General features: G+C 42.5%; 1 protein-coding gene across 3 annotated transcripts in view; it reads right to left on the bottom strand.

Moving 5' to 3' along the window:
• Nucleotides 1-251: 251 nt before the first annotated feature.
• LOC147895753 (sphere organelles protein-like protein) overlaps nt 252-27,095 on the bottom strand; it is a 206,801-nt gene continuing 179,957 nt past the window's right edge. For 2 of the 3 annotated variants that reach the window (XM_087382373.1, XM_087382375.1), the window contains exons 12-13: nt 878-1,170; nt 252-702 (exon numbers count right to left, since the gene is read on the bottom strand). In XM_087382373.1, the coding sequence (XP_087238499.1) occupies nt 444-702; nt 878-1,170 (552 nt within the window). In that variant the 3' untranslated portion in view covers nt 252-443. Of the gene's footprint in view, nt 710-877; nt 1,171-27,095 lie in introns of all 3 variants that reach the window. The other variant, XM_087382374.1, reaches the window with a different exon arrangement.

Raw genomic sequence — 27,095 nt, 5'->3', positions numbered from 1 at the left:
CTTAAGAAAGTAGAAAAATTTGAAGATTACCTCAGAGTAATGGAGGTAATCTTCAGAGTCCCCTAGATTTACAATTAAAATAACCTACTTTGGTGAGACTCACAGACTGTACATCCTTACAAGGGAAACGAGATCACAAACTCACCTGTGAAACCTGGCACATCAAGAATATAACTAGTCATATAAAGGTCTAACCCTTAGAACAAACACAAAGTGCAGAACCGTTTTAAAATTTAATATTGAGCCCCATGTCGAGCAAGAATTTCCATACTGTGCACATTTTCCTTAAGAAAGTAGAAAAAATTGAAGATTACCTCATAGTAATGGAGGTTAGTCCTTTGTACTTTTAAAAATGCTAGCACCACACAGAGGCATGTGCATCGATGCAGACAACACAATCACATACTCAGTAAACGAAGGAAAAATAATAATCCCAAAAAAGTTTACAAAACATTTTGTGATCTCAAAAGAGCCATTGTTGGCCCTAAAGCTCCAGATCTTTTAGACCAGGACCTATGCTGAGTGTCACTTCTGTTGCCTGTACATTTCTGTGTGAGGACATTTTCAGTTCCTCTTTCTAATTGACCTACTTCATAGGTCCCATTCTGCTGTACAGTTGAGGTGGTCCCCTCCAATCTACAGAGCTCCCCCTTTCTTTTATCGAGCACTTCTGAAAGTTCTTGCCAAGCTGAGGCAAAGTTTGTAACACCTGAACAAACAGCCAAAGCATTAAATACTGGTATTTTCCTCCCCAGAGAATTAAATACTGGTAACGTCGCCATATTGAAAATAATAACATAACCAGTTCATATGAAGCTGATATTTGAGAAATGTAATGACAAACAAAGTCTTGAAGACCTTCAAATCTGTGCCACAGACAGGATTACCTTGACCTGAGGCTACAGGATGGCAAGTTGCAGAATTCTCCACAGTTGGGCTAACGTTCACTGGTCTTGAGCTTGTACTCACGCTTTTACTGCTTGGACACAAAGTGTCGTGACCAGCCTCAGCAGCACTGTTAGGAAGCTGGCCTATAGCCTCTGCACAGGTATTGACATGATTGTCTGTGCTAGCTATCATATTTGATGTATGAAATTCTGAGTTTTGAACCTTTGAGTCGTTTGAACTCCCTTTTACTAGACGGATGTCAACAAGGGATGACAACTGTGTCTGCCATGATAAAAATAGTTATAAATAGCTTGAAGAAAGTATGATGATTCAGAGAATAAGATTAGTTCCTGAAAGAAAAAGAGCTTTCTTTCGAGAAGAGACCATGCAATAAGACAGATAGAAGGTGCACGCGTGCGCGCGCACATTCTTTTTTTTTTTTGGGGGGGGGGGTGTGAAACCACTGAATATAACTAAGAAAAACTTTTTACAATGAGAATAGCCTGGAAAACGACACACACACATTTTGGGAGAAATCGCACACGCACGCGCGCGCACTTTTTTTTTAATATTGTTGCTTTTATATTACAAGATGAGCATCCCAAAGTAGGGTATCCTCAAAATACATCAAGCAAAGACGCCAATATATGACAAATATACATCCTGATCTAGAGACCCTGTTTGCAAACAATCATAAAACGATTGTTGCAAAGAGTGCTTGAAGAAAGAGTAAGCTGAGAAAGTCGGTTCACCAAAAACTCTATGATTTCTATCTTTCCACAGAGAATATTGAACCCAAATAAAGAAAAAAACAAACTGATGTCGAGGAGGATGTATCCCAAACAGCTAGAAGTACTTGCCAAAAGTATAGCTTGGAAATTTGGCGCATAAAGTTTGACCCAATAATGCCAAGAAATCACATGTATGAGAACAATGCCAAAAGAGATGAGACATTGTTTCCCTAGGAGCCAAACACTTTTTTTTTCTGTGAGAAGAAATATTTTATTGCTGTAAAATAATTACATTCATAGTTACTTCAAAGTGGAGTAACTACTACTCAACTGAAAATCTCAGTATAAGCTGTATATACATCATGATCAATCAAATGAGTCTGGTAGCAATCGTAGAATGATTGCTGCAGAGATCGTTTGAAAAAAACAAAAGATGAAAAAAGAGGATCACCAAAGACTCTATGATTTCTGTCCATCCATAGAGTCCACAGTGCCCAGTAGCGTACCCAAACAAAAATTAAATCAAAACCCTGTCCAGCTGGATGAACTCCAAACAACCAGAAGAACCTGCCAAAAGTAACAGTAGGAAACCTCACTCGAAGCCTCTATCGGATGAGAGCGAGGAAATCACAAGTGTGTGGACAGTGCTAGAAGATGTGAAGCACAGATTCAGCAGAATGTAGACATTTGTGGCAAACAGCCGGAGCAATATGTCTATGCGCGAGTAACTGCCCAAATGGAAAAATGCCAAGTATGACTCGCCAAAGGAAAAGCTGTTGCCTAAGAGGGACTTTATAATGCCAAAGGAGACGCAGCCGCTTTCTCCACCACTGTAGTGGGCGATCCATATGCCAAACAGAATTTGCTTTGTCAAAAATCCAAGGCAGAAATAATAACACTTTATATAGAGAGGACACCGTGATATGTGAAAGCTTCAAAGGACGGGCTGAAGAGGAAGAAGAATGTAGAGTCCAATCCTCAAGCCTATTCTGAAGTTCCAAATGAGGTACCGGCAAGAACGGTTGGAGCATTTGTGAAATTTGATGCCAGAAAGGACGATAATGAGCTTCTAGACCATAATTGCTAGCAGCCATAGAAAAAGATAAAAGAGTGCCATCATCTTGAAGTACATCCGCCACAGAAGAGATGCCTTTGAAAGAGAAAGAAAGTCTATTAACGTCCACTGGAGACCAAAAGGTCTATGGGACAGCAAGAAATATTCTCAGCCCTCAAAGAATTTCCCGACAAAAAATCCCTGCCATGCCATTCCAAGTGAGATAAAATATGCTTCCAATCAAGAAGCAAACGAGAGACAAAAGGACAGCCTCTGATCTTGCCTTGAATAGAGCTAAATAGGAAATCCCACTGTGTAGGCTGCCAATGCCCAAAAGCAGAAGTATCAATATGCAATAAAAGAGAGCTAATCATGAAAGCCCAAGGCTGATCCCCTTGCATAAACTGCAACATCATTTTCCCCTTGTGAGCAAGTATATGCATTTGAATATTGAGTATGTTCAGTCCCCCATGCATCTTTGGAGGACAGAGACGATGCATAGAGAGTAATCTGAGACTTTTCTTGCCATTTTTTGAACACCAAAAAATTTCCATGATAGCAGACGTAAAGGAAACCAGATTTGCCTTAGTGAACATGATGAGAGGCAGATAGAATTGTATGTATGCTATCAGAATGGATTGCGTTATTCGCAAACGAACATGTAATGGCCAAGTTGCAAGCTTCCAATATTCAAGTTTTGCCCTCAACTTTGTGAGCACCGAATCAGTTTGTTGAGAATGAGTGAGCCCCCAACCTATAGGATAGCCAAGATGTCGAATCAATTGAGAAGTTGGAACAATTTTCCCAGGCCACAAAAGACTATGCCAGTCTTTAGCATGCAACGGCAATAATTTTGATTTTTGAAAATTGACACGAAGACCAGCTGCCAAACCATATGTAGAAAGAGCTTGCATAATCATGGAGAGATCGCTCCAAGTATTTTTCAGAGTAAAGAAAGAATCATCAGCATATGCTTGAGCGATCATGCTACGGCTGCCAGGAATTTCCAATCCGTGCAAACTGCCAGTGTCCAAAAGGTGGTCCATATATTGAAGCATTGGATGAGTGGCTATGGCAAAAAGTAAAGCACTGAGGGGACATCCTTGCCGAACAGAACAACCAAGAGTCCAGGTTGTAGAAATATCCCTTGAAAGAATGCAGGCAGCTTTACTATCTTGATATAGCCAATTGATAACCTGCTGCATTTTTGTGCCAAATCCCAATGCTTGCATAGTTGATGAAATAAAGTCCCACTTAACAGTATCAAAGGCTTTGGCAATATCAACTTGTAATAGCAAAACATCCTGCTGCATATATTTTGCATATTCAATTCCAACATAAGCATTAGCAATGTTATCTGTGATATGCCTACGCGGAACAAAACCATATTGCGCAGGATGCAACCCATCATGTAAATAACCATTGAGCCGATCAACAATCATTTTGGCAGTGACTTTGTAAATGACTGGCATAAGCGTGATAGGTCTCCAATCAGCTAAAGATTCACGAAGGAGTTTAACAAGACCTCTCTTCCATGTGTTTGGCATTTTCTGATTTTGCCAAGCAGAGTTCACCATATGCAGCAATGTATGCTTCAAAAGAGGCCAATATTCTAGAAAAAACTCAACTGTAAGACCATCCCATCCTGGACATAGGATTTGATTGCATCTGACAATTCCTCAGTAAAAGGTTCCTCCAATTCCAAAGCTTGAGTAGTGGAAATAATAGGAGAGATATGCTGTAAAAGTGAATTTCTTACAGACAGAACCTGCTGCGAGGGAGAATCTGCAGAACCAAACTGCTGAGAGAAATGATGGACACAAACAGAAGCAAGCTGTGACCGTGATGTAGTCCATGAACCATCAGGCAGAAGCACCCTGCAAATGTTTAATTTTAATCTCTTCTGATGCAAGCTTTTAAAAAATTGTTTGGAAGAGCAGCCTTTATCTGTAAAAGCTCTTTGTCTTGCTCTAGTCTCCCATTAAGCCAGTTTCTTGTGATCATTGATTTGAAGACAATGTCTCGCTTGGCATAGTGTTGTTTGCTCATGCAAAGACAATGGACAAAGATGGTTGAGTTCAGTGAGGTCTTGACAAGTCAATTTGGCCTGAGCAACAGTTTCTCTCAGAGTCTTCATGTAAGACTTGCCATAATCTCTAATTACAACTTGCATTTTGGAAACAAAAGAATCCCATGCATTATCAATATCAAAATGGCTCTGAGAAGACAAAGAGTGAGATGCTTCAGTAACCATGGCCTTGAAAACAACATGCTGCAAATAGCTATTGTTCACAATCAGATGTCGCCTTTGAGGCAGTCTATCATCTGGCATATCATAATAAGATAACCTCAACCATAAAGGTGCATGATCTGAATGCACAAAGGCATAGTCAATCCACATTTTGCATGTAAAATCATCATTTTGTTGCGGAGCTACACTATACCAGCGATCCAGACGTGCCTGATAAGAAGAAAGGGCATTACGTTGGAAGGTGTAGCCTGGTGACAAAGGCTGCAATTCCTTCCAAGGATCAACCAAATAAAGATGCATCACTAATTGAGACCATGCATGCCTTTCAAGAGTTAACATATGAGTATGTCCTGATGTATTGTCACCCTGTTGCGGAGCATTATTGAAATCCCCACATATGAAGGCATGATATGTCCATGGATATTGGTGCATGGCATCCCAAATTGCAGTTCTATCCCGAGAAGAATGAGGTGCATAGACAGAGGCAAATTCAAACACCTCACCTTGAATGATGCATTGAAGAATAATCCATCTGCCTTGGTTGTCATTTAAGGCAATAACTGGCTGAAGTTCATGCTTGATCAGAAAGACTACAACTGAGAAAGAATGCTCTCCAGCATAGAAGATATCATAGCCACAATAATGACCTATCTTTCCTGCATAGACATGTTGATTGTGTTCTTGTAATGCCACTATATCAGGCTGAAATCTATTGATATACAGCCACACTGATTTCCATTTCGTACTGTCACACATCCCCTGAACATTAAGAGTAAAGCATTTGAGATGAGCTATTTACAGATATTTATGGGAGAAAAACAGCTATGTACAGCAGCAACCTTCATGATGTCAACCCTGCATGTCTACCTCAGGGTCAGGGCCTCTTCCCTGAGAAGAAATATCCGCTTGAGGAGTGGACAGCAAAGCAGCAACCTCTTCTTCAGGGAAGAGGGTTCTGCTAGCTGTCACTGCAGCCCATGTGATCCCAATTCATGAATTGACCTCTGGGGAGTTTCCACTAGAAGATGCACCATTCCAAGTGCGAGGGGGTGGAGCTCGTTGAACAAAAATAACTTTTCTTGGACTTTGCCATCCATCAGTTGGAGGTTTCAGTTCTTTTGATGAGGATTGAATAGTAGGAGGTGAAGGGGAAGAAACATTCCCATTTGAAACCACTGGAGCTTTGCCTTTATCTTGATTCACAAAAAACTGTCTATTACCTTTATTTTTATTCCCAATAGAGACATGAGCATCCTTAGTGGGCATTTGAATAGGCAAAGTGGCAGGAGGCATTTTATGCTGACTCATTGGACACTGTGAAGCCATGTGCCCAAATTTTTTACAATCAAATCAAGCCCCTGCAAATAATCCCCATTTCAATTTATAAAAAGCACTTCCCATGTAAACATTGTTCACCGTGACTGAATAAGACTCTGGTGTGGGATTATCAGTATCCCAGAGAATGCAAAATCGATTTGAGTTGCCATTGGGCCTTGGTGGGCAAACCACTTTGCCTAAAGTCGCTGCAATTTTAGGCAAAAGTGAAGCCATGCATTGCGGGAAGTCTACAACTTCAACCCACACCAGAGATCGGTGTCGGATCAAAGCCTGAAAATCCCTTGTGGGTGACCATGGCAAAACGTGCACCATTTGCTGCCCAAAAAAGAGGCACGAATGTTCCAAAAGCATTTGCCTATGAATCTCATCTACCATAATGACCTCAAAAAAACCTCTGGCTGCATAGTGTACCTTTTGAACAAACGAGCCAGCCAGTGTGCGGGTCAACCAGTTGCCTACCTCTGCAGCAGGTGGCATCTGACCTGGAAAAAATAAAATAACTGCATTTTTGGCATATTCTCTAACTGGATCCACAATTTCATCCACTTCAACCATGAGGCCAACCAATAGAATAGAGTCTTTCCACTCTTTCGTTGTGTCTGCAAATCCTTCATGCATGACATCGTAAACCAGTTGTGCCTCAATAGAATCATGCACTGGGTCATGCTGACTCTCAGCCTGCTTTTGTTTTTTGCATTGAACTGATCGGTTCTTTTGAAAAGTTTTTTCATAGGAATATTCAGCCATGTCTTTGGAAGAAGATGGAACCCAAAAAAGGAGGTACCTGAGAAATGATAGTAGAGAAAAAAACAGTCCCAAAAAAAGCCCACAGAGAAGAGGAAAATAGTATATTTGTAAGGAGAAGAAGGAGAAAGAGAGATGTAGGGATCGAAGGAAAAGAAAAGACAAGATCTATAGAAGAAAAAGAGAAAAAAACCAGTAAAAATTCTCAGATGAACTAAATTTCAGAAAAAGAGTGAAGATTTTGGCGATGGAAAGAGTACATAGGACCCAAAAACCCAAGAGGAGAGAAAGGGGAGCAGAGAGCCTTCAAAACCAGCGTAGAGAACAGTCCGTGAGCCAAACCCTGCATAAAATTGACCCAAAGAGCAGGCAGTCAACTGAAAACAGCAACCTGAAGAAGGCGAGACAGGCCATAGAGGCCGTACACCTGTACAAAAACCGTACGGAACTGTGGCGGGCTGTACAGCAGGTCTTTAAAGCTCCAAATCGCCCTTTTTTAAGCTCTGAAGTAGTGCAACAGGTAGCTGAAGCAAACAGGCTGGTTGGGGGAGGCTCTGGAGCTGATGGGAAGGCTAGAGCAAGGGCTTCTCCACAAGGGCTGCCTACACACACCTCTCACGCAGACCTGAAAGAACCTGTGTGTACACACACCTTGAGACGCACACACTTTTTTTTTGTGAAACCAAGAAAATTATATTATAAAACATTCATTTACATCAGGGCAGTGCTCAAGAAAAGAGCCAATGCCCTATCCATCAGAAGCAGTAAAAGAAAAGCTGAATACAAGAAACATCTAAATCGTCCTCATGTAAGGCATCATATAAAGACTGCCGCAATGAGGCTCGGAAGAACTCATAAGGGTGCTGAAGGGGAGAATTCAGATATGCATGATTTCGCTGCAGCCAGAGGGTCCATAAGGCCCAATATCTGATCCATTGGAAGAAAAGAGAATACTGTGACAAAGAAGCTGATAGTTTGCCATAAATGCAGAAAAACCTGTAGAACCCGTGTGCAGGAAATCTGAGAGATAAGAAATAGGAGCTCTTGTCTAGAAGGTCTCTGGAATATGAACAAAACCACAATAAATGCGAAATACTCTCAGGAGTATGATGACATCTTGGACAAAGAGGTGAGGCAATCCTTCTTTGAGCCAATTTCACTCCCACTGGAAGAATACCAACAATGCATCTCCATAGAAAGAGTCTCTGCTTCAATGGCATTTTCAACTTCCATATCAATTGCAATTTTCCTTTCCACCAAGCTAATGACTTACTCAGATGCCATAGAGAATTAGCATGATGAGCAATCCAAGGAGGAGGTAATATCAATTGATAAGCCTGTATAGAAGTCAATAAATGCAAAGGCCGAGAGGATAATCTTGGACTTGAAGACTGAAGGTGCCAATCTTGAGGCACACACACACCATGGTCACACACTCTACACACACACACACCTCACACACACACACTTTTTTAGTGAAATCTTTATATTTTCTGTGTGGGAAACCTCAAAGAGGTAAAAACCCACCAATAAGTACAAGAAAAAAGTTTTTACAAGTAAAACCTCTGAGCAAAAGTCAAGAGGTAGCCAAGTAAAAAGTGACATATCAAGTTGGAGGAGGATCAAACACGGCATCCTCCAGCTTCAAATTGTTGCTCTGTAAAAACTGATGCAGTGATGAAACCACACCATCAATAAAAACAAGCTGTTTTTTTCCCTTGTGATTCTTCTTGATATAGGCTGGTATCCGAAATTTTTGAATCAGAGGGTCAAAAACCTGTTGTAACATGGGATGAAAAGATTCCAGTAAAAAAGGTACTTCTGCATCCCGGACAGAAGAAAACTCTGGCACAGGCATCAAAGACAGAGAAGCTAAATCAACATCTGTATCTTCCGATGAAAAAGCTGCATCTGATAAAGCAGGGTTTAGCATTTGAGCTTCATTCTGACGATCAATCTGAGTAAGAGCAGGGGCAGCATCCTGAGAGAGAGTACGCATATCATCCTGTAAAATGCCCTCTGCAAGGGGTACATCCATATCCTGAGCAGAAGGAAACTGATGGTGCTCAACAAGGGTGCAATCCTGAGCTTCTTTAGCAAGAGGAAGATTTGCCTGTGATTTATCAACTGAAATGAACTTTTTCTAATTCTCTACCTCGATTTCGTCAATCACGGGCGATGGCATCACGTATGTCCACCCAGCCTCCTCATGGATTGCATAAACAGAAGATACGTAATTTATATTTCTTTATGCCTATCCACAAGCCCTCAGTTCCCTAGATGGTTCCCTCTGCCACATGTCCTCATTTTAGACCTTTTTACTTGGTACACCAATTACTCCTCTCTTGGGGCACAATTTAGAACATTTGCCCCTTGGCATTATTACACATTTAGGTGCACCTAGGCCTTAGCACTCAGAACCACCTAGTCAATGCCATTACACCCTCATCTAGGACCTTGGCAGTAACTTGACCATTTTATTTACGCACATTAAATATTACAGAAGTCGGTCATCTAAGAGAAAATGCCCACCAATCTTTCCGAGGTCATGCTATCTCGGCTAGAGCATAACATTCCTTCCCTCTTCAAGCATCAACGTCCTCGATGATGAAATCTGGGAACACTCTCCGCAACTGGTATACGGATTCCCAGGTAGCTTCGGATAGAGGTAGACCATGCCATGCAACCAACACCGTGGGGATCTTCCGATTGCGCACTTGCATTGTTCCTCGGTCCAGGATTCTTGTTGGTTTGCGTCTTGCATTATCCTCTATCTCTTGAAACAAAACAACACCTTCGATTAGTGAGTCACCAGTATGCAAAAATTTCTTTAAACGAGAAACATGAAACACTGGGTGCACCTTACACCCCGGTGGTAATTCTAATTTATAGGCTACCTTGCCTATTCTTTTTAGAATGAACCACGGCCGACAGTATCGAGGTGATAACTTAGCACACTCTCCTGAAGTCAACGACTTCGAGTGCGAAGGAACTCTGAGAAAAACTTTTTCTCCTTCCTTAAATACTCTTATAGACCGGTTTTCATCCGCATACACCTTGGCTCTATCCATAGCCTGGCGGATATTAGCTCTCGCAAGTGCTAGCATGTCCCGCATCTGAACCACAAAGTTCGCGGCACTAGGCACTTTCTGAGGTATTCCAACTATAGTTGGATTCGCTGGTCTATAACCATAGTTCAGCTCAAATGGACCGAACCCTGTAGAGGAATGTTTTCTATCATTGTAGGCAAACTCCAACAATGGCAACCACTTATCCCATGTATGTTGCCTCAGTGACACATATGCCCTCAGCATATCCTCTAAAGTCTGGTTGACTCTCTCCGTCTGACCATCCGTCTCAAGATGATCTCCACTACTCATTCCCAACTCAGTTCTTAGCGTCTCAAAAACCGCGGTCCAAAAATGACCGGTAAATCTGACATCTCTGTCTGACACTATGGATCTAGGCAGTCCATGCAGACGAAATATATGTCTAATAAACAAATCTGCCACTTGCGGGGCACTAACAGACTCTCTAGTCAGAATGAAGTGAGCCATCTTGGTTAGACGATCAACCACCACAAGGATAGAATCATACCCTCCTTGTGTTGTAGGCAGCCCTACAATAAAGTCCATGGAAATACTCTCCCACTTACTTAGTGGTATTTCCAGGGGCTGTAAAAGTCCGGGTGGCTTCACCCGCTCGGCCTTGCTTACCTGACACGAGAAACACCGTGTCACATATTCATGAATATGCTTTTTCATCTTTCGCCAAAAGAAATCTCGCTTCACGAGATCATATGTCTTCTCGACCCCTGGATGTCCCGCACATGGGCTATCATGGCACTATCGAATGACTCTCTGCCTGAGATCATTCTGACTAGGTACTACTACCTTGCCATTTCTTTTCAGCATACCATCCCTTATGGTATATCTTGCATAAGTTTGGCCTTTTCTGGATGCCAGGTCATCCTTTTCGTTTTCCCCGGGTTTAAACACATGAGCTTTAGGCCATAAGCTCTGGACAAACTCGTCCACCTTTTGAGTTTCCCTTGTCTCGGTCATTAGAGCACTCTCTAATACCGTGAAACTCATGTTGTGCATAATGCGAGACAACGCATCAGCAACCTTATTATCCTTTCCTCTTCGGTATTGAATCGTTAAATTAAACTCCTGCATGAGCTCTGCCCACCTAACTCTGAACCATACAAATAATGCCTCCATGTTTTCAAAGCATGGATAACAGCATACAACTCCAATTCATGAGTTGACCAATTCCTTTGAGAGGGAGAAAGCTTCTTGCTTTCAAAGGCTACTGGCCTTCCCTCTTGAAGGAGAACTGCTCCTACCGCAATGCCACTTGCATCGGTTTCCAGGAGCAACGGTTTCTGGGGATCAGCTATTTTTAACACTGGTCCTGTGACCACAGCTTGTTTTATGGTGTTAAAACTTTCTTGTTGATTCTGTCCCCAAATAAAAGGTACTTTATCTGAGGTCAGATCAGTCAATGGCGATACTATTTCGGAATATCCTTTGGTATGCCTTCTATAAAACTGGACAAATCCCAAGAATGATCGCAACGCAGTCAGACTCTGAGGGATTGGCCAAGTTAGTATCGCAGCCACTTTCTTCGGATCCATTTCTATCCCCTGTGGAGTCAATCCTGCTTTCTTTTTCTCCGAAGCAATGCGCTTCCTGCATTCTGAAATGTCATGTCCACACTTGGGACAATAGTTGCATCTTTTCTTCTTTGACTTATTTGCTGCATTTTTAGATGCATGGGAGGAATTGCAGCTGCTATGCACAGATCTAGGCTTGCCAATAGGCTTGGAAGCCTTGCCTCTTCCTGTTTGCTGTGAAGCAAATGCATGATCAGGAATAATGGCTTGTCTATTAGCACGACTTTGCTCTTCCTGCAAAAGCAAAGTAACTAGCTAATCAAAAGAATAGTGGTCTGGATTACCCATGGCCACTAATCGAAGGATTGTAGCAAACCCTTGATATGTATCTGGCAGTCCATTTAATGTGGTATTGACAAGCTGTGAATCTGGCACCACCTCATCAATGTTGGCAAGTTGTTCCATGAGGTCCTTGACCTTTGTCAGGTATGCATCCATAGAATCACCCTCATTCATACCGACTTCCTGTAATTGCCTTCTCAAATATGCAACACGTGCCTCATTGCAAATCTGATAGAGAGAAGCCAATTTGTCCCAAGCATTCTTTGCTGTCCTGCAAGACCGGATGTGTGGAATAATGATTCTCTTGCATGATAAAGCAATACATGAATGTGCATTTGCATCTCTTGCATCCCATCTTGACTGTTGGGGGAGCAGTAGGAGGAGTGCTAGAAGATAAGGCATCAGGAGTACTCCCTGTAGGGGACCAACAGTAGAGGCAACCATTGTAGCATTGGTTGGCCTCAGATCAACCCCAAAAACAATATTCCACAAATGCTTTGCAACAAGAATATGTTTCATACATCGGATAGTTGGTGCCATCCATCTTATCATCTTCACGAAGAATGCCAAAAAGATCTTGATTGTTCCCAGCCATAGCAAATGTGATACCTTGAAAGAGACCTAAAAACTCAAAAGCCTCAAGGCTATCACTGCAAAGAGCTGACTGTCCTAAAATGACAGCTAATATCTGCAAATTTCCAACCCAAATCAAAGGGCAAATACAGATCTGACCCAAATGTGACTATGACAGGCAATGTTCACTGCAAAAACAGCAAATCTGGCAAAAGCCCCAAATTTAATGAGACATATTGTTCCGTCCCTTCTTTCAAAAAATTTCTAAGTATGTAGGTTTAAAGAAGAGCCTTGGCAATGTAACTTGCAACTAGGTTGCCAATGCCTTGGTTGTGGCTGTAGTGGAAGGTAAGCAATAGATGCATTGGCTGGGTTTTTTTGCCAAGAGTTTTGAGGCGTAGATGCAGAAAATCGCCAAAGGACAATCCCAGGGTCAACGTTAGCTTGGGCAAATAGGCCAAAAAAGAGGGCAAATGCAGAAAAGCCCCAAATTTTGCTGAGATTTTTGCAAATGTGACCCAATGTATGAAAATCTGACCCAATGTTTGATAATCTGACCCAATGTATAGCCGAAATTAACTGAAAACTTCAATTTTTGGAAGGATTTCAGTTGGCAACCTTGTCCAATTGTATTGACAGGTTGAAGGTCCAGATGTCAAAAGCCCTAAATTTTCTGTTGGAAATTAGGGTTTGACAGTAAAAACTGTCAAAAAACAGTAAAAAACAGCAAAGTAGCTTGTGGATAGCAAAAGATAGTTGAATCTGCTGGAAGAGGTTCTCAAATGCAAGTACACTCTTCCACGAGATGGGAGCAGCCAATAGAAGCTTCAGAGGAGTAGCTGGAGAGGAGACGCCTTCTGGAGAAGGTAAGTCGCCACCTTCTAGTGCCATGAACTGAAGGTTGAAGCTCAAATCTGGCGGGAGATGGATCCCAAGTTAGTTGCCTAGTTGAGAGGGCCACGTGTGAGTGTAATGGAGCTGGATAAAGGGCTGTAGCAGCAGCTCGAAATGAAAAGGCAGCAGCAGCAGGGCTGGAAATGCCTCAAATCAGCCTCGAACTGAGTGTAGAGCTGCAAGGCACCCTTGGAACAGCCTCTAGACAAGTCGCGACTGGTAGGCGCCTAGTGCAGAAGCAGTTCGAAGTAATTTCCAGCGATGAAAGGCCTTGAACTGACCACGAAGAGCTGATATGGTCCACGAAAAAAAAACTGGAGCAAGGTCCTAGAGCAGTCGCCTCAGCTTGGAAACAGCAATGAGGCACTATGTGACGACAAAAAATCTCTGGAAGCCTTGGACAGTAGCTGGAGGAGACGTACGGGATCCTTACGTATCTATACGGATGTCCGTATAGGTGTACGGACTGTACAGGGACAGGAAGCAAATCCGAGCTCTGATACCATTGTAGGATTGATAAGCAAACAAGAGAAATACAAGGTACAAAGAGTCGATGAGAATCAGCCGTCACCTCAACTAGAGTAGTAGAAAAGAAAGAGTACAAAGTACTTGTACCTAGACCTAGGACTAAGTGTCCTAGGTGTCACATAGGACTAAGTGTCCTATGTGGCCTAAAAGGCACTAAAACTATAAGTGCCTATATTTATGCCTACAAGGCACATGCCATGGCCTATAGGGCATCACTAGAACCACCAGAAGATGGCCTACATTTCCGAGTGTCGCATGAACCTTGTACATTGAAAGTCAAGCAGTTGATTTGTTTTATAGATGTTGTATAAAGGTATGTACAGCTGAGGATTTTGGGAGATAGGAAAATGGATTAAGTTTGCATGTCCACCTAAGGGGACACAACAACCTGATGAGAACACAACAAACCAGCAACTCCCTCTTTTGGGAAGAGTGTACAGCTCACTGTTACAACAGAACAGGTAATACAAATTCCTGAATTTTCAGCAGGAGTATGACCATTGAAAGAAGTACCATTCCATGTGCGAGGAAAGAAGAGGTCTCCTAGCAGCTTTATTTTCCTAGGTGATATCAGCCCACTTTCGACTCTTACTCTATTACAATTAATAATGTGGCTGAAATGGGGTGTTTTTGCAGGAGCCTGCTTTGAGTGCAAAAAAATTGGGCATATGGCTTCGCAATGTCCTTTGGTTCTGCATAAAATGCCTCCAGATGCCATGCCTCCTCCAGTACAGAACAAGGATGCCCCTGGGCCTTGTGGTGTCAAAAATAAATGGAATAAAATAGTAAATGAAGCACAAGAGAAGGGAAAGGCTCTAGTCACAAATAATGGGAATGCCTCTGGCTCAGTGCCTTCTATGTCTCAGCCTAAAGCTATGTCCCACAGAATGCAAAATCTATTAGAATTTCCATTCGGTCTATGTTACGCTCAAGTCGAGGTAACATGACCTCGGAAGGGTCAGTGGGCATTTTCCTTTAAAGGATCAATGTTTGTATTATTTTTTGTTTGAGCTTCATGTAAATGATCAAAAAGGAATAAAGGTCAAGGTCCTTGGTGAGGGTGTCATGGCACTAGACTAGGTGGATCTAAGGCTAAGGGACCTAAATGCAGGAATTGTGCCTAGGGGCAAATGGTTCAATAGATATCCCAAGAGAGGGGTAAATGATGCATTAAGGAAGGACCCTAATTTGCAAACATGTGGCATACTAGATCCATCTAGGGAGTTTTGGGGCTCGTTGGGCATAAGCAAGCGGGAAAAAGAGCTTTCACGTAATCTGATTTTAATTTTTCTGACAGCTTGCTACCACCGAGGTTGGCTGGGAGGTTATTGAATGTGCCTGCACCCGTGAATCGACGTAACCACTTGAGAGAGAGAAAAAATTCGAGTGTCATTTGGTATCAGAGCGGTACGATCTGTGGAGAGTAGATCGTTTGGGTCATTGAGTTACGTTGGATAATCAGAGTGGCGCACGCGGAGGTTTACGAGTTGTTGGCTTCAAAGGCCTCTGGAAATCGCGAGGGCTAGCTATTGCACAGGACGTGCACTCCATGAGAAGAAGCGCACAGAACGATCAGGGGTAGAGCTGATAAGCAGCACACGACGAAAGTTACTGTCGGTTCACGAACGTCATCGCAGCGCTAGTCACGGAACTAGCTGTTGCAAGATGGTTGAGTTCACGTAAGCTATTGACGAGTTGAAGGTGAGGTAGCCAGCAGAGTTACACACGTTACGGTGAACAGCTAACCAAACAAAGGACCACAATGAAAGATCGAAAGGATTGCTACGTTAGATATACCGCCAGCTTGGTTGCATTTCAGGGAATTGGAACGCTTGCAGAGAACTCAAGACGCTGTCATATCGAAGATGAATAAAATTCACTTAAAGTTGTTGCAGACTGCTCCAGAAACAGCTGAGAAGTATGCAGAGAAGCTTTGGATCAAGCTCCGTGCTCTATATGCTGAAGCAAAACTCTGTGCAGAAGATGAGGACAGTCGCATGTTAATGATTTGAAGTGGACTACAGGGACTGGTTGATCTCTTCATGCAGCAAGAATTATAACCAAGGAGCTCTCTATGCCTTCTAAGCTTGGTGAGAGTATTTGCTTGTTTATTTGTCTCCGTGTTTGAGTCAATTTGGATTGCATGAGTTTTCCCTAGTATAGGGGAAAGTGATTTTGGTTACAGTGTGATATATGCTTTGTCAGCTGTAAAGTTGGAAGTTGGACTTTTGATTTGTAATTACAGTTTCAAGCAGTGTTTTATTTAAAAAAAAAACACACACACACACACACACACACCCATTGACCTAAATGGAAGTAGAAGAAGCAACTTCCAGGATGGATCCCGTAGAGTCGGGAGTCCGGCCGACCCCGTAGGTGTCGCGCCCAGCAGGTCATACACTGTCTGGCAGAATTGCAATGTTAGACGATGCCTCGCAACAGATTTTAGCGCAGCAGTTACAAACAAATGTAGGGCAGTCTGAGCTCAGGAAAATGATGCATAGTATGTCTACCAGACCATCTCGTGAGGAGAAAGGTAAATCTCCGATGGAACCGGAGTCCAGTGTTCGTACGGTCGAGCCTAGGAGGGCTAAGGCGCCTAATAGTGCTAATTATAGGCTAGAAAAGTATTCTGGTCGGATGTCTGACCGTAGTTCCGATATCATTGACATTTGGTTACACAAATGGGACGAGGCATTCACCATTTGTCAAATCAAGAATGATATGAAGAAAATCCGTGAGGCTACCCATATGTTTAATGAGGCAGCGGATAGGTGGTTGATAAAATAGCAGAAAGATGGAGTAGCATCCACTACTTGGGAGGGATCAGTATCGAAACCTTCATCAGAGAAATTTATCAGTGGCAGAATACACTGATAAGTTTAGAGAAAGTGTAATGAAGGTTGATGAACCCCTACCTCAGTCAATCCAAGTAAAAGATTTTATCTTTGGATTGAATGATCGAATAAAGATGGAAGTTCGGGCTAAGTATGCGAACACACTAGATGAAGCAATTGCCATAGCCCTGAACTATGAGGATGCAAAAGGGAACAGACCAAGTGGGTTTGTGCAGGTTGGGACTCAGTATGGGTACCCGAAGAAAACTGGGTTAAATGGATTAGCAAAGGGAGTGCCTCACAGCCTAGTAATCAAGCCAAGCAGGCGAAACTAGTTGAGACTCCTAAATCAAGTACCACCATTGGAATGAAAAGAAAAGTAACACCAATGGCAGCCCGGGCTTGGTCGAAGTCTTCTTTGAGCCCAGAGCAAAGGGACAAAGCGAGGAGAGAAGGCTTGTGTTTTGGTTGCCTTCAGCCTCATCAGTGGAAAGATTGTTCACGAAACAAAGATCGTCGGATGGTTGAGATGGTGGTCTCAGAATGCGACGTGGAAATGGAGGGAAGTCCCAGAGCAGAACAGATGCAGATTCAGCTAGCGGGATCTTCTCAAAGGTCAGTACCTTTTTTGTTATGTGTGTCTGTTGCTAAGTTAGTAACTAGTGCACCTGATAATATCCTGTCAAAGCCCGCAGCAATGGGGTATACAGCCTTTAATGATACGGAGTTAATTAAGATGAAAGGGCAAGTAGCTAATCATGATGTCATTATGTTGTTTGACTCAGCGTCAACGCACAATGTAATTAACTCCAAGCTTGTAAAGAGACTGAAATTAAAGACTAGCCCATCTGACTATGCATATACAGTCAGAATGGCAGACGGAAGTTCAACTGAAGTATGGGACCAAAGGGTTACCAGGTTGGAGCTTCGAATTCAGGACTATGCTGAGAAGTTTGATTTTGAAATGACTAAGCTTGCTCATGCAGACATAGCCCTGGGTAAGGCTTGGCATTCTAGGAAGAATCCAGCCATAGATTGGAAAAAGCACATTTATCAAATCAAGATGAATGATGTGATGTATGTCTTACGAGGTGAAAGGGATATACCTCAAGGACCGTTGGTTTCCATGATGGAAATTCGAAAAGCTCAAGAACAGTTGTTGTTTCTTTGTACAGCATCGGTAGAGCCGATTGATGATTCTTCGGCTAGCACTGATGTTGCTCAAAATGGAGAGATGGCCAAGCTGGCTGATCAAATAGCAGAGGAGTTCTCTGATCGTTTTAGGGATGAGCTACCTTATGGGTTACCTCCAAAGCGAAATGTTCAGCATAAGATTGAACTAATCCCGGGAGCAGAACCTGTAAATAGACCTCCCTATAGGTTGAGTTTTACCGAAGAAGCGGAGGTGCGAAGACAACTGGCAGAATACCTCAAATTGGGGCAGATTCAACCAAGTTTCTCACCTTTTGCTTCGCCAGTGATATTAAAGAAGAAGAAAGATGATACTTTTCGCCTCTGTATAGATTACAGAGCATTGAATAATATCACTATTAAACACAGGTATCCGATGGCTCGGATCGATGATTTGCTAGATGCATTACATGGGGCCGTAATTTTCAGTAAGATAGATCTTAAATGTGGCTACCATCAAATCCATATTAGAGCCGAGGATGTGCATAAAACCGCTTTTAGAAGCAGGTTTGGACATTATGAGTTTTTGGTAATGCCCTTTGGACTTACCAATGCTCCAGCTACATTCATCATGCTTATGAACGATTTACTACGTCCATATATCAAAAAGTTTGTAGTACACTTTATTGACGATATTCTGGTATTCAGTAAGAGTATGACTGAGCATTATGAACACTTAAGAATAGTGTTTAGTACTTTGAGGAAAGCCAGTCTTTATGTAAATAAAAAGAAAACTATACTCTGTATGGTAAGACTTGAATATTTAGGATTATTCAACAATGCCATGATAGCCCATGTGCGGGACATCCAGGAGTCGAGAAGACATATGATCTCGTGAAGCGAGATTTCTTTCGCCAAAGATGAAAAAGCATATTCATGAATATGTGACACGTTGTTTTTCGTGTTAGGTAAGTAAGGCAGAGCGGGTGAAGCCACCCGGACTTTTACAACCCTTGGAGATACCACTAGGTAAGTGGGAGAGCATTTCCATGGACTTTATTGTAGGTCTGCCTACGACACAAGGTGCATATGATTCTATCCTTGTGGTGGTTGATCGTCTTACCAAGATGGCTCACTTCATTTCAACTAGAGAGTCTGTTAGTGCCCCACAAGTGGTGGATTTGTTTATTAGACATATATTTCGTTTGCATGGATTACCCAAATCCATGTGTCAGACAGGGATGTGAAATTTACCGGTCACTTTTGGACTGCGGTGTTTGAGACACTAAGGACTGAGTTGGGAATGAGTAGTGGGGATTATCCAGAAACAGATGGTCAGACGGAAAGAATCAACCAAATTTTAGAGGATATGCTTAGAGCGTATGTGTCATTGAGGCAACATATATGGGACAAGTGGTTGCCATTGTTAGAATTGACCTACAATGATAGCAAAAATTCCTCTACAAGATTCAGTCCGTTTGAGCTGAACTATGGTTATAGGCCAGCGAATCCAACTATAGTTGGAATACTTCAGAAAGTGCCTAGTGCCGCGAACTTTGTGGTTCACATGCGGGAGATGCTAGCACTTGCGAGAGCTAACATCTGCCAAGCTATGGATAGAGCTAAGGCGTATGCGGATGAAAACCGATCCGCTAGAGAATTTAAGGAAGGAGAAAAAGTTTTTCTCAGAGTTTCTTCGCACTCTGAGTCTTTGATTGCAGGAGAGTGTGCTAAGTTATCACCTCGATATTGTGGGCCATGGTTAATTCTAAAAAGAATAGGCAAGGTAGCCTATAAATTAAAATTGCCACAGGGTTGTAAGGTGCACCCAGTGTTTCATGTTTCTCGTTTAAAGAAATTTTTGCATACAGGTGACTCACTAATCGAGGGTGGTGTTTTGTTTCGGGAGATAGAGGATAATGCAAGACGCAAACCAACAGGAATCCTGGACCGAGGAACAATGCAAGTACGCAATCGAAAGATACCCACGGTGTTGGTTGCATGGCATGGTCTACCTCTATCAGAAGCTACCTGGGAATCCGTATACTAGTTACGGAGAGTGTTCCCAAACTTTATCATCGACGACACTAATGCCTAAAGAGGGAAGGAATGTTACGCTCAAGTCGAGGTAACATGACCTCAGAAGGGTCAATCGGCATTTTCTTTTATAGGATCAATGTTTGTATTATTTTTTATTTGAGCTTCATGTAAATGATAAAAAAGGAATAAAGGTCAAGGTCCTTGGTGAGGGTGTCATGGCACTAGACTAGGTGGATCTAAGGCTAAGGGACCTAAATGCATGAATTGTGCCTAGGGGCAAATGGTTCAATAGATATCCCAAGAGAGGGGTAAATGATGCATTAAGGAAGGACCCTAATTTGCAGACATGTGGCATACTAGATCCATCTAGGGAGTTTTGGGGCTCGTTGGGCATAAGCAAGCGAGAAAAAGAGCTTCCACGTAATCTGATTTTAATTTTTCTGACAGCTTGCTACCACCGAGGTTGGCTGGGAGGTTATTGAATGTGCCTGCACCCGTGAATCGACGTAACCACTTGAGAGAAAGGAAAATTTCGCGTGTCAATCTAGGTGGACATACCACCTTTCCTAAAGATGCGGCAATTTTTCGCAAAAGTGAAGCCAAGCGTTGGGGGAAATCTACAACCTCCATCCAAACCGGGCAACGATGTCTGATCAAAGCCTGGCAATCCCTAGTAGGCAACTAGGACAGCCATTCACCATTTGTTGCCCATAAAATAGTGGAGAATACTCCAATAGCATTTGCTTATGTTGCTCATCTGCCATGATGACTTTGAAAAAACCCTTGGAGGCATACTGCACCTTGCGGACAAAACATCCTTCTAGTGTCCTTGTCAACCAATTACCCACATCTGCTGCAACAGGCATACGACCTAGGAACTCGGAAGAAAATAATCACAGCATGCTTGGGATATTCTCGTCCTGGATCTACTATTTCATCCACCTAAACCATGATTCCCACAGCGAGAGGTGGATTCTTCTAATCTTTGCATGTGTCTTCAAAACCTTCATGCATCCATCAAATACCAATTGAGCTTCGTGAGAGACCTATACAGGGTCATGCTGACCCAAAGTATGCTTTTGTTTTTACTCTTGTAAGACTTGTCATACTGAGGTGCAGCCATGTTAGAAAACTCAAAGCTGAGCTATGTAAAATAAGGGATTAGAATGTGAACAACGAAGGAAAAAGAGGAGATATTTATAAATAGAACAAAAAATCAAGAAAAACGTAAGGATCGACAAAGGAGAATCAACCAAGAAGCAAAGGCAAACGTAGCAACTAGAAGGGATACGAAGAGGAAATTGCAGGGTTTAACATAGAGCGAAAAACAGCAGTGCAGAAATCCTTTGAACAAAAGCCAAGAAAGGAGCCGAAATCTCACACACAGACACAGCGGGCAGTGACCCAAAAAACGGGCAAAGATTATGGCAATGAACTGTAGGCAAGAGAGAAACGTTGCAAGAGTAGAGCACGCAAGAAAAAAGAGCGCCACCAAAAGCAAGCCTTTCCAGAGGTCGTTTGCGTGATAACAAAGGTTAAGAAGGATTTGGAATAGGTTACGACGACTGATGTAAATCCTCCCACATGATCTCTAATCAAGGCTGACACAAGTCGCGAGCTGGTTTGGAGACACAGTAGCACCTGGGAACAAACCACAAGAAGCCATCACTACAGCTCTCCTCACCCACACACACACCAAGCTCACTACACACCACACGCGCACACTTTTTTTTTTTTTTTGGGGGGGGGGGTGTGAAATCCAGATAATTATATTAGCCAAACTTGCCTCCAAGAAGGAGAGCAATTACATCTTCAAAAAACTTGAATATATGCCAGGTACTGAGAGTAATCTAACTGGCCCGCATGCAGGCAATCATACTTGCATATATGCCAGGTGTTGAGGGTAATCTAACTCCAATGAAAGGGGGAAGAAAAAGGTTAGAGAAAGGAGTAGAATTGGTAGGAGGGAGAGAGATGAAGGGGAAGAAGGAGAGGAAGGGGAAGAGGGAGAGGAAGAGAGAGAGGAAGAGTGAGGAGAAGAGATAGATAGAGAGAGATTGGGAGAGAGAGTAGGCAGCATGTAGGAGGAACGAGGAGGGAGTAGATAGGATTAGATGTCACATCAAAAGGTTTCCTTGTACATGAGAGGATGGTACTTATATAGTACCTCCTTAGCCCTTTAGACCCCTCTATCTTGCAAACACCCAAAATACTAATTATCCTAACCCCCACTAACTTGACCCACTTTTGGCCTTCATTACAACCATCCCTCCTTTAAAAAAATAATTTTGTACTCAAAATTGCGGGTGATGGGCCCGCTGCTGTAAAGAGGACATACGCTGTCATGCATACCACCAGGGTCAAAAGGAAATGTAATATATGCCTGTGCCTTGGGTGTTTTGGCACCTCCGGGGTCATGTGGGTGGTAATCCCTCTTGCCACGATCATCATCATGAAACTCCATAATCACATAAGTTCCGGCTGTCCCCATGTTTTTGGTTCTGCACACCACATTGTGCGTCGCTGTCCACTTTTCTCCACATGTAAAGCGTTGACTGCTTTGCCATATACCCTCAATGGTAGCTTCCATGAGCGCTTCAATGAGCTGTCTTTGCATTGCATCTCTGGTTATGTCGTCCTTGGCAAATGTCAAGAACTGAAAATCATCTTCATTATAGCTGCAGTATTTGGACTCAAACAGCTCCATAAGATTCTTCAATACCCCAACATGCCATATATCCCAACCATGCAAGGTATTTTGTGCTTGCAGTGCACTAGCCTGTGAGGCAAAATGCATGTCCACCTGAAACTTGATGCATAACAATCCTCTCAATAAGCCCAAAAGGCGAAAATACCTGATGCAACACATCCAATGTAATGGGGTACAACATATTGTGGATGGTAATCAAAAGGATTCCATGCAGCTGTGAATCATCCCCACTTTGAAGGTGCCCTAGCCTTTTTGCATGCTGCATAAAGCCCTGCATAAGCTGTGCAAAACTAGAGGCATGGTATCCCATGTTCCCTTCATACGCATATGGCTGTCCCATGGTGTGCATTAAACCTTCGTGGCTGTCCCACTATGCCAAATACATGCACATGTGCTCACTTTCTACCTGTCCCAAAGCTCAAAATGTAATGGAGAGGCTAGGAAGAAAGTGCCATAACAGTCTCGAATGTCCATGGAGAAGGCTCGAGAAAGAGGTTGATGAAGAGGCTTCAAATTGGAGCCTGAATGGGCCGTGGAAGGCCTTGAGAAGAGGTTGGAAAAACTGACTTTCTTGCCCTGTTTTTTTTTGGGGGAAAAACCTAGGTCAGTCAGTACAGCTCACCTTTAGGATTGTTAGGACAATGTCTTAGGCCAACCTAACCCAGCCTTTAACCTTAGTTAGCACTAGCCTAATGGGAAATCAGGGAGCTAGTGACGCAGAGAATGCTACAGAAGCTATGGCAAGAACCGGGGGCAAAAATGCAGTTTTATAAGCAGGAAATTAATCCGATGGACAGCTATGGAATGCAGAAATACCTCGGGGAAGACATATCAATATTTAAAAGACATTTAATCTGAAAAATCAGAACCAGCTCACATGATCTCAAGGTGGAAAGGGGAAGATGGGCAAGACCCAGGGTACCAAGAGAGGAAAGAGTATGTATAATCTGCCTCGCAGGAGAAGTAGATTTGGACGGGGATATCAACAGCGTGAGGAGAAGAGAGAGATAGAGAGAGATTGGGAGAGAGTAGGCAGCACATAGGAGGAAGGAGGAGGGAATAGATAGGATTAGATGTCACATCAAAAGGTGTCCTTGTACATGAGAGGATGGTACTTATATAGTACCTCCTTAGCCCTTTAGACCCCTCTATCTTGCAAACACCCCAAATACTAATTATCATAACCCCCACTAACTTGACCCACTTTTGGCCTTCATTACACTAACTGGCCCGCATGCAAGTAATCATAAAAAGACTATCTCATGGACGCTCGGACAAAGAGAACTTGTTTGGAGAAGGGTCACCGAAAACCCAATGGTTTTTGTCCTTCCAAAGAGTCCATAAAGCCCAATAGCGAACCCCACACACTTTTTTTCAAAATAGTGAAATCTATGTATCTTTATATTACAAAAAGCTTGTCTCCAACGTGGAGAACAGAAATTAGAAAATCAGAAAATTTCATTGTAGGCAGTATAATCTAACTGATGAACAGAGAGGCAACCATGAGTGACATCGGGAAAAAGTAGTACATAGAAGAAGGAGACTCTCGAAAGACTGCATGGTTCTTGTCCTTCCATATAGTCCAGGAGTGCCCAATACATTGGGTGTCGAGGGTGAAGACCAAGAATCCAAAAAAGCTAGCCAAAGGAAGCAAATGGAAAGCGAGACTGGAAGCAGATGGCGAGTCACACACACACTTTTTTTTTTTTTTGGTGAGAAAATATTTTATTGCTGTGAAATAATTACATTCATAGGTACTCCAAAAGCGGAGTAACTACTACTCAACCGAAAATCTCAGTATAAGTCATATATACATCATGATCAATCAAATGAGTCTGAAAGCAATAATAAAACGATTGCTGCAGAGATCTTTTGAAAAAAACGAAAGATGAAAAAGTAGGATCACCAAAGACTATGATTTCTGTCCATCCATAGAGTCCAAAGTGCCCAGTAGCGCACCTAAGCAAAAAATAAACCAAAACCTTGTCTAGCAGGATGAAAACCAAATAACCAGAAGAACCTGCCCAAAGTAACAGTGGGAAATCTCCCTCCAAGCCCCTGACGAATGAGAGCGAGGAAATCACAAGTATGTGGACAGTGCCAGAAAATGTGAGGCACAGATTCAATAGAATGTAGACATCTGTGGCAAACAGCCGGGGCAATATGTCTATGTGCGAGTAACTGCCCAAATGGAAAAATTCCAAGTAGGACTCGTCAGAGGAAAAGCTGTTGCCGAAGAGGGACTTTATAATGCCAAAGGAGACGCATCCGCTTTCTCCACCACTTTGATGGGTGATCCATATGCCAAACAGAATTAGCTCCGTTAGAAACCCAAGACGGAGGTAACAACACTTTATACAGAGAAGACACTGTGATATGCGACAGCTTCAAAGGACGGGCTGAAGAAGAGGAAGAATGGAGAGTCCAGTCCTCAAGCCTATCTTGAAGTTCCAAACGAGGTACCGGCAAGAAAAGTTGAAGCATTTCTGAAATTTTATGCCATAAAGCACGATAATGAGCTCCCAAACCATACTTGCTAACAACCGCAAAAAAAGATAAAAGAGTGCCATCATCCTGAAGTACATCCGCTACAGAAGCAACACCTTTAAAAGATATAAAATAAGAACGCCTGGGTTCTTGTATAGCCAAAGGAAGGTGGAATACTTTGGACTAGTAAATATTCTCAGCCCTCAAGGAATTTCCCAACAAAGAATCCCTGCCATCCCATTCCTAGTGGGATAAAATATGCTTCCAATCAAGAAGCAAACGAGAGACGAAAGGGCAGCCTCTGATCTTTCCTTGAATGGAGCCAATTAGAAAATCCCACTCTGTAGGCTGCCAATGCCCAAAAGCAGAAGTATCAATATGCAACAAAAGAGAGCGGATCATGAAAGCCCAAGGCTGATCCCCTTGCATAATCTGCAACATCATTTTCCCCATGTGAGCAAGTATATGCAGTTGAACAATAGGTATGTTCAAACCCCCGTGCATCTTTGGAGAACAGAGACGATGCATAGAGATAATCGGAGACTTTTCTTGCCATTTTTTGAACGCCAGAAAATCTCCATGATAGTAAACATAAAGGAAACCAGATCTACCTTAGTAAACATGATGAGGGGTAGATAGAATTGTATGTATGCTATCAAAATGGATTGCGTTATTCGCAAACGAACATGTAATGGCCAAGTTGCCAGCTTCGAATATTCAAGTTTTTTCCTCAGCTTTGTGAGCACCCAATCAGTTTGTTGAGAACGAGTGAGCCCCCGACCTAGAGGATAGCCAAGATGTCGAATCAATTGAGAAGGTGGAACAATTTCCCCAGGCCACAAAAGACTATGCCAGTCTTTAGCATGCAACGGCAATAGCTTGGATTTCTGAAAATTCACATGAAAACCAGCAGCTAAGCCATGTGGAAAGAGCCTGCATAATCAAGGAGAGATCGCTCTGAGTATTTTTCGGAGTAAAGAAAGAATCATCAGCATATGCTTGAGCAATCATGCTACGACTGCTAGGAATTTCCAATCCATGCAACATGCCACTGTCCAAAAGGTAGTCCATATATTGAAGCATTGGATGAGTGGCTATTGCAAATAGTAAAGCACTGAGGGGACAACCTTGCCGAACAGAACAACCAAGAGTCCATGTTGTAGACATATCCCCTGAAAGTATGCAGGTAGCTTTACTATCTTGATATAGCCAATTAATAACTTGCTGCATTTTTGTACCAAATCCCAAGGCCTGCATTGTTTGTGAAATAAAGTCCCACTGAACAGTATCAAAAGCTTTGGCAATATCAACTTGCAATAGCAAAACATCCTGCTGCATATATTTGGCATATTCTATTCCAACATATGCATTAGCAATGTTGTCTGTGATATGCCTACAAGGAACAAAACCATATTGCGCAGGATGCAACCCATCATGCAAATAGCCTTTTATCCGATCAACAATCATTTTTTGGTAGTAAATTTGTAAATAACTGGCATAAGCGTGATAGGTCTCCAATCAGCCAAAGATTCACAGATTTGCTTTTTTAGAAGGAGTTTAACAAGACCACTCTTCCATGTGTCTGGCATTTTTCGATTTTGCCAAGCAAAATTCACCATATGTAGCAAAGCATGCTTCAAAAGAGGCCAATATTCTAAAAAGAACTCAACTGTAAGACCATCCCATCCTGGAGATTTCTATCTGCCATAGGATTTGAGTGCATCTGACAATTCCCTTTCAGTAAAAGGTTCCTCCAATTCCAAAACTTGAGTGGTGGAGATAATAGGAGAAACATGCTGTAAAAGTAAATTTCTTGCAGACAAAACCTGCTGTGAGGGAGGATCTACATAACCAAACTGCTGAGAGAAATGATGTACACAAACAGAAGCAAGCTGTGACCGTGATGTAGTCCATGAACCATCAGGCATA

The sequence above is a fragment of the Dipteris shenzhenensis genome, chromosome 12 (genome assembly GCF_047967505.1).
Source record: "Dipteris shenzhenensis isolate YYH24624 ecotype China chromosome 12, Dip_SZ_1.0, whole genome shotgun sequence".
Lineage (NCBI taxonomy): Eukaryota > Viridiplantae > Streptophyta > Polypodiopsida > Gleicheniales > Dipteridaceae > Dipteris > Dipteris shenzhenensis.
The sequence above is the reverse complement of the archived record's forward strand: the minus strand, read 5'-3'. Positions and strand labels throughout refer to the sequence as shown.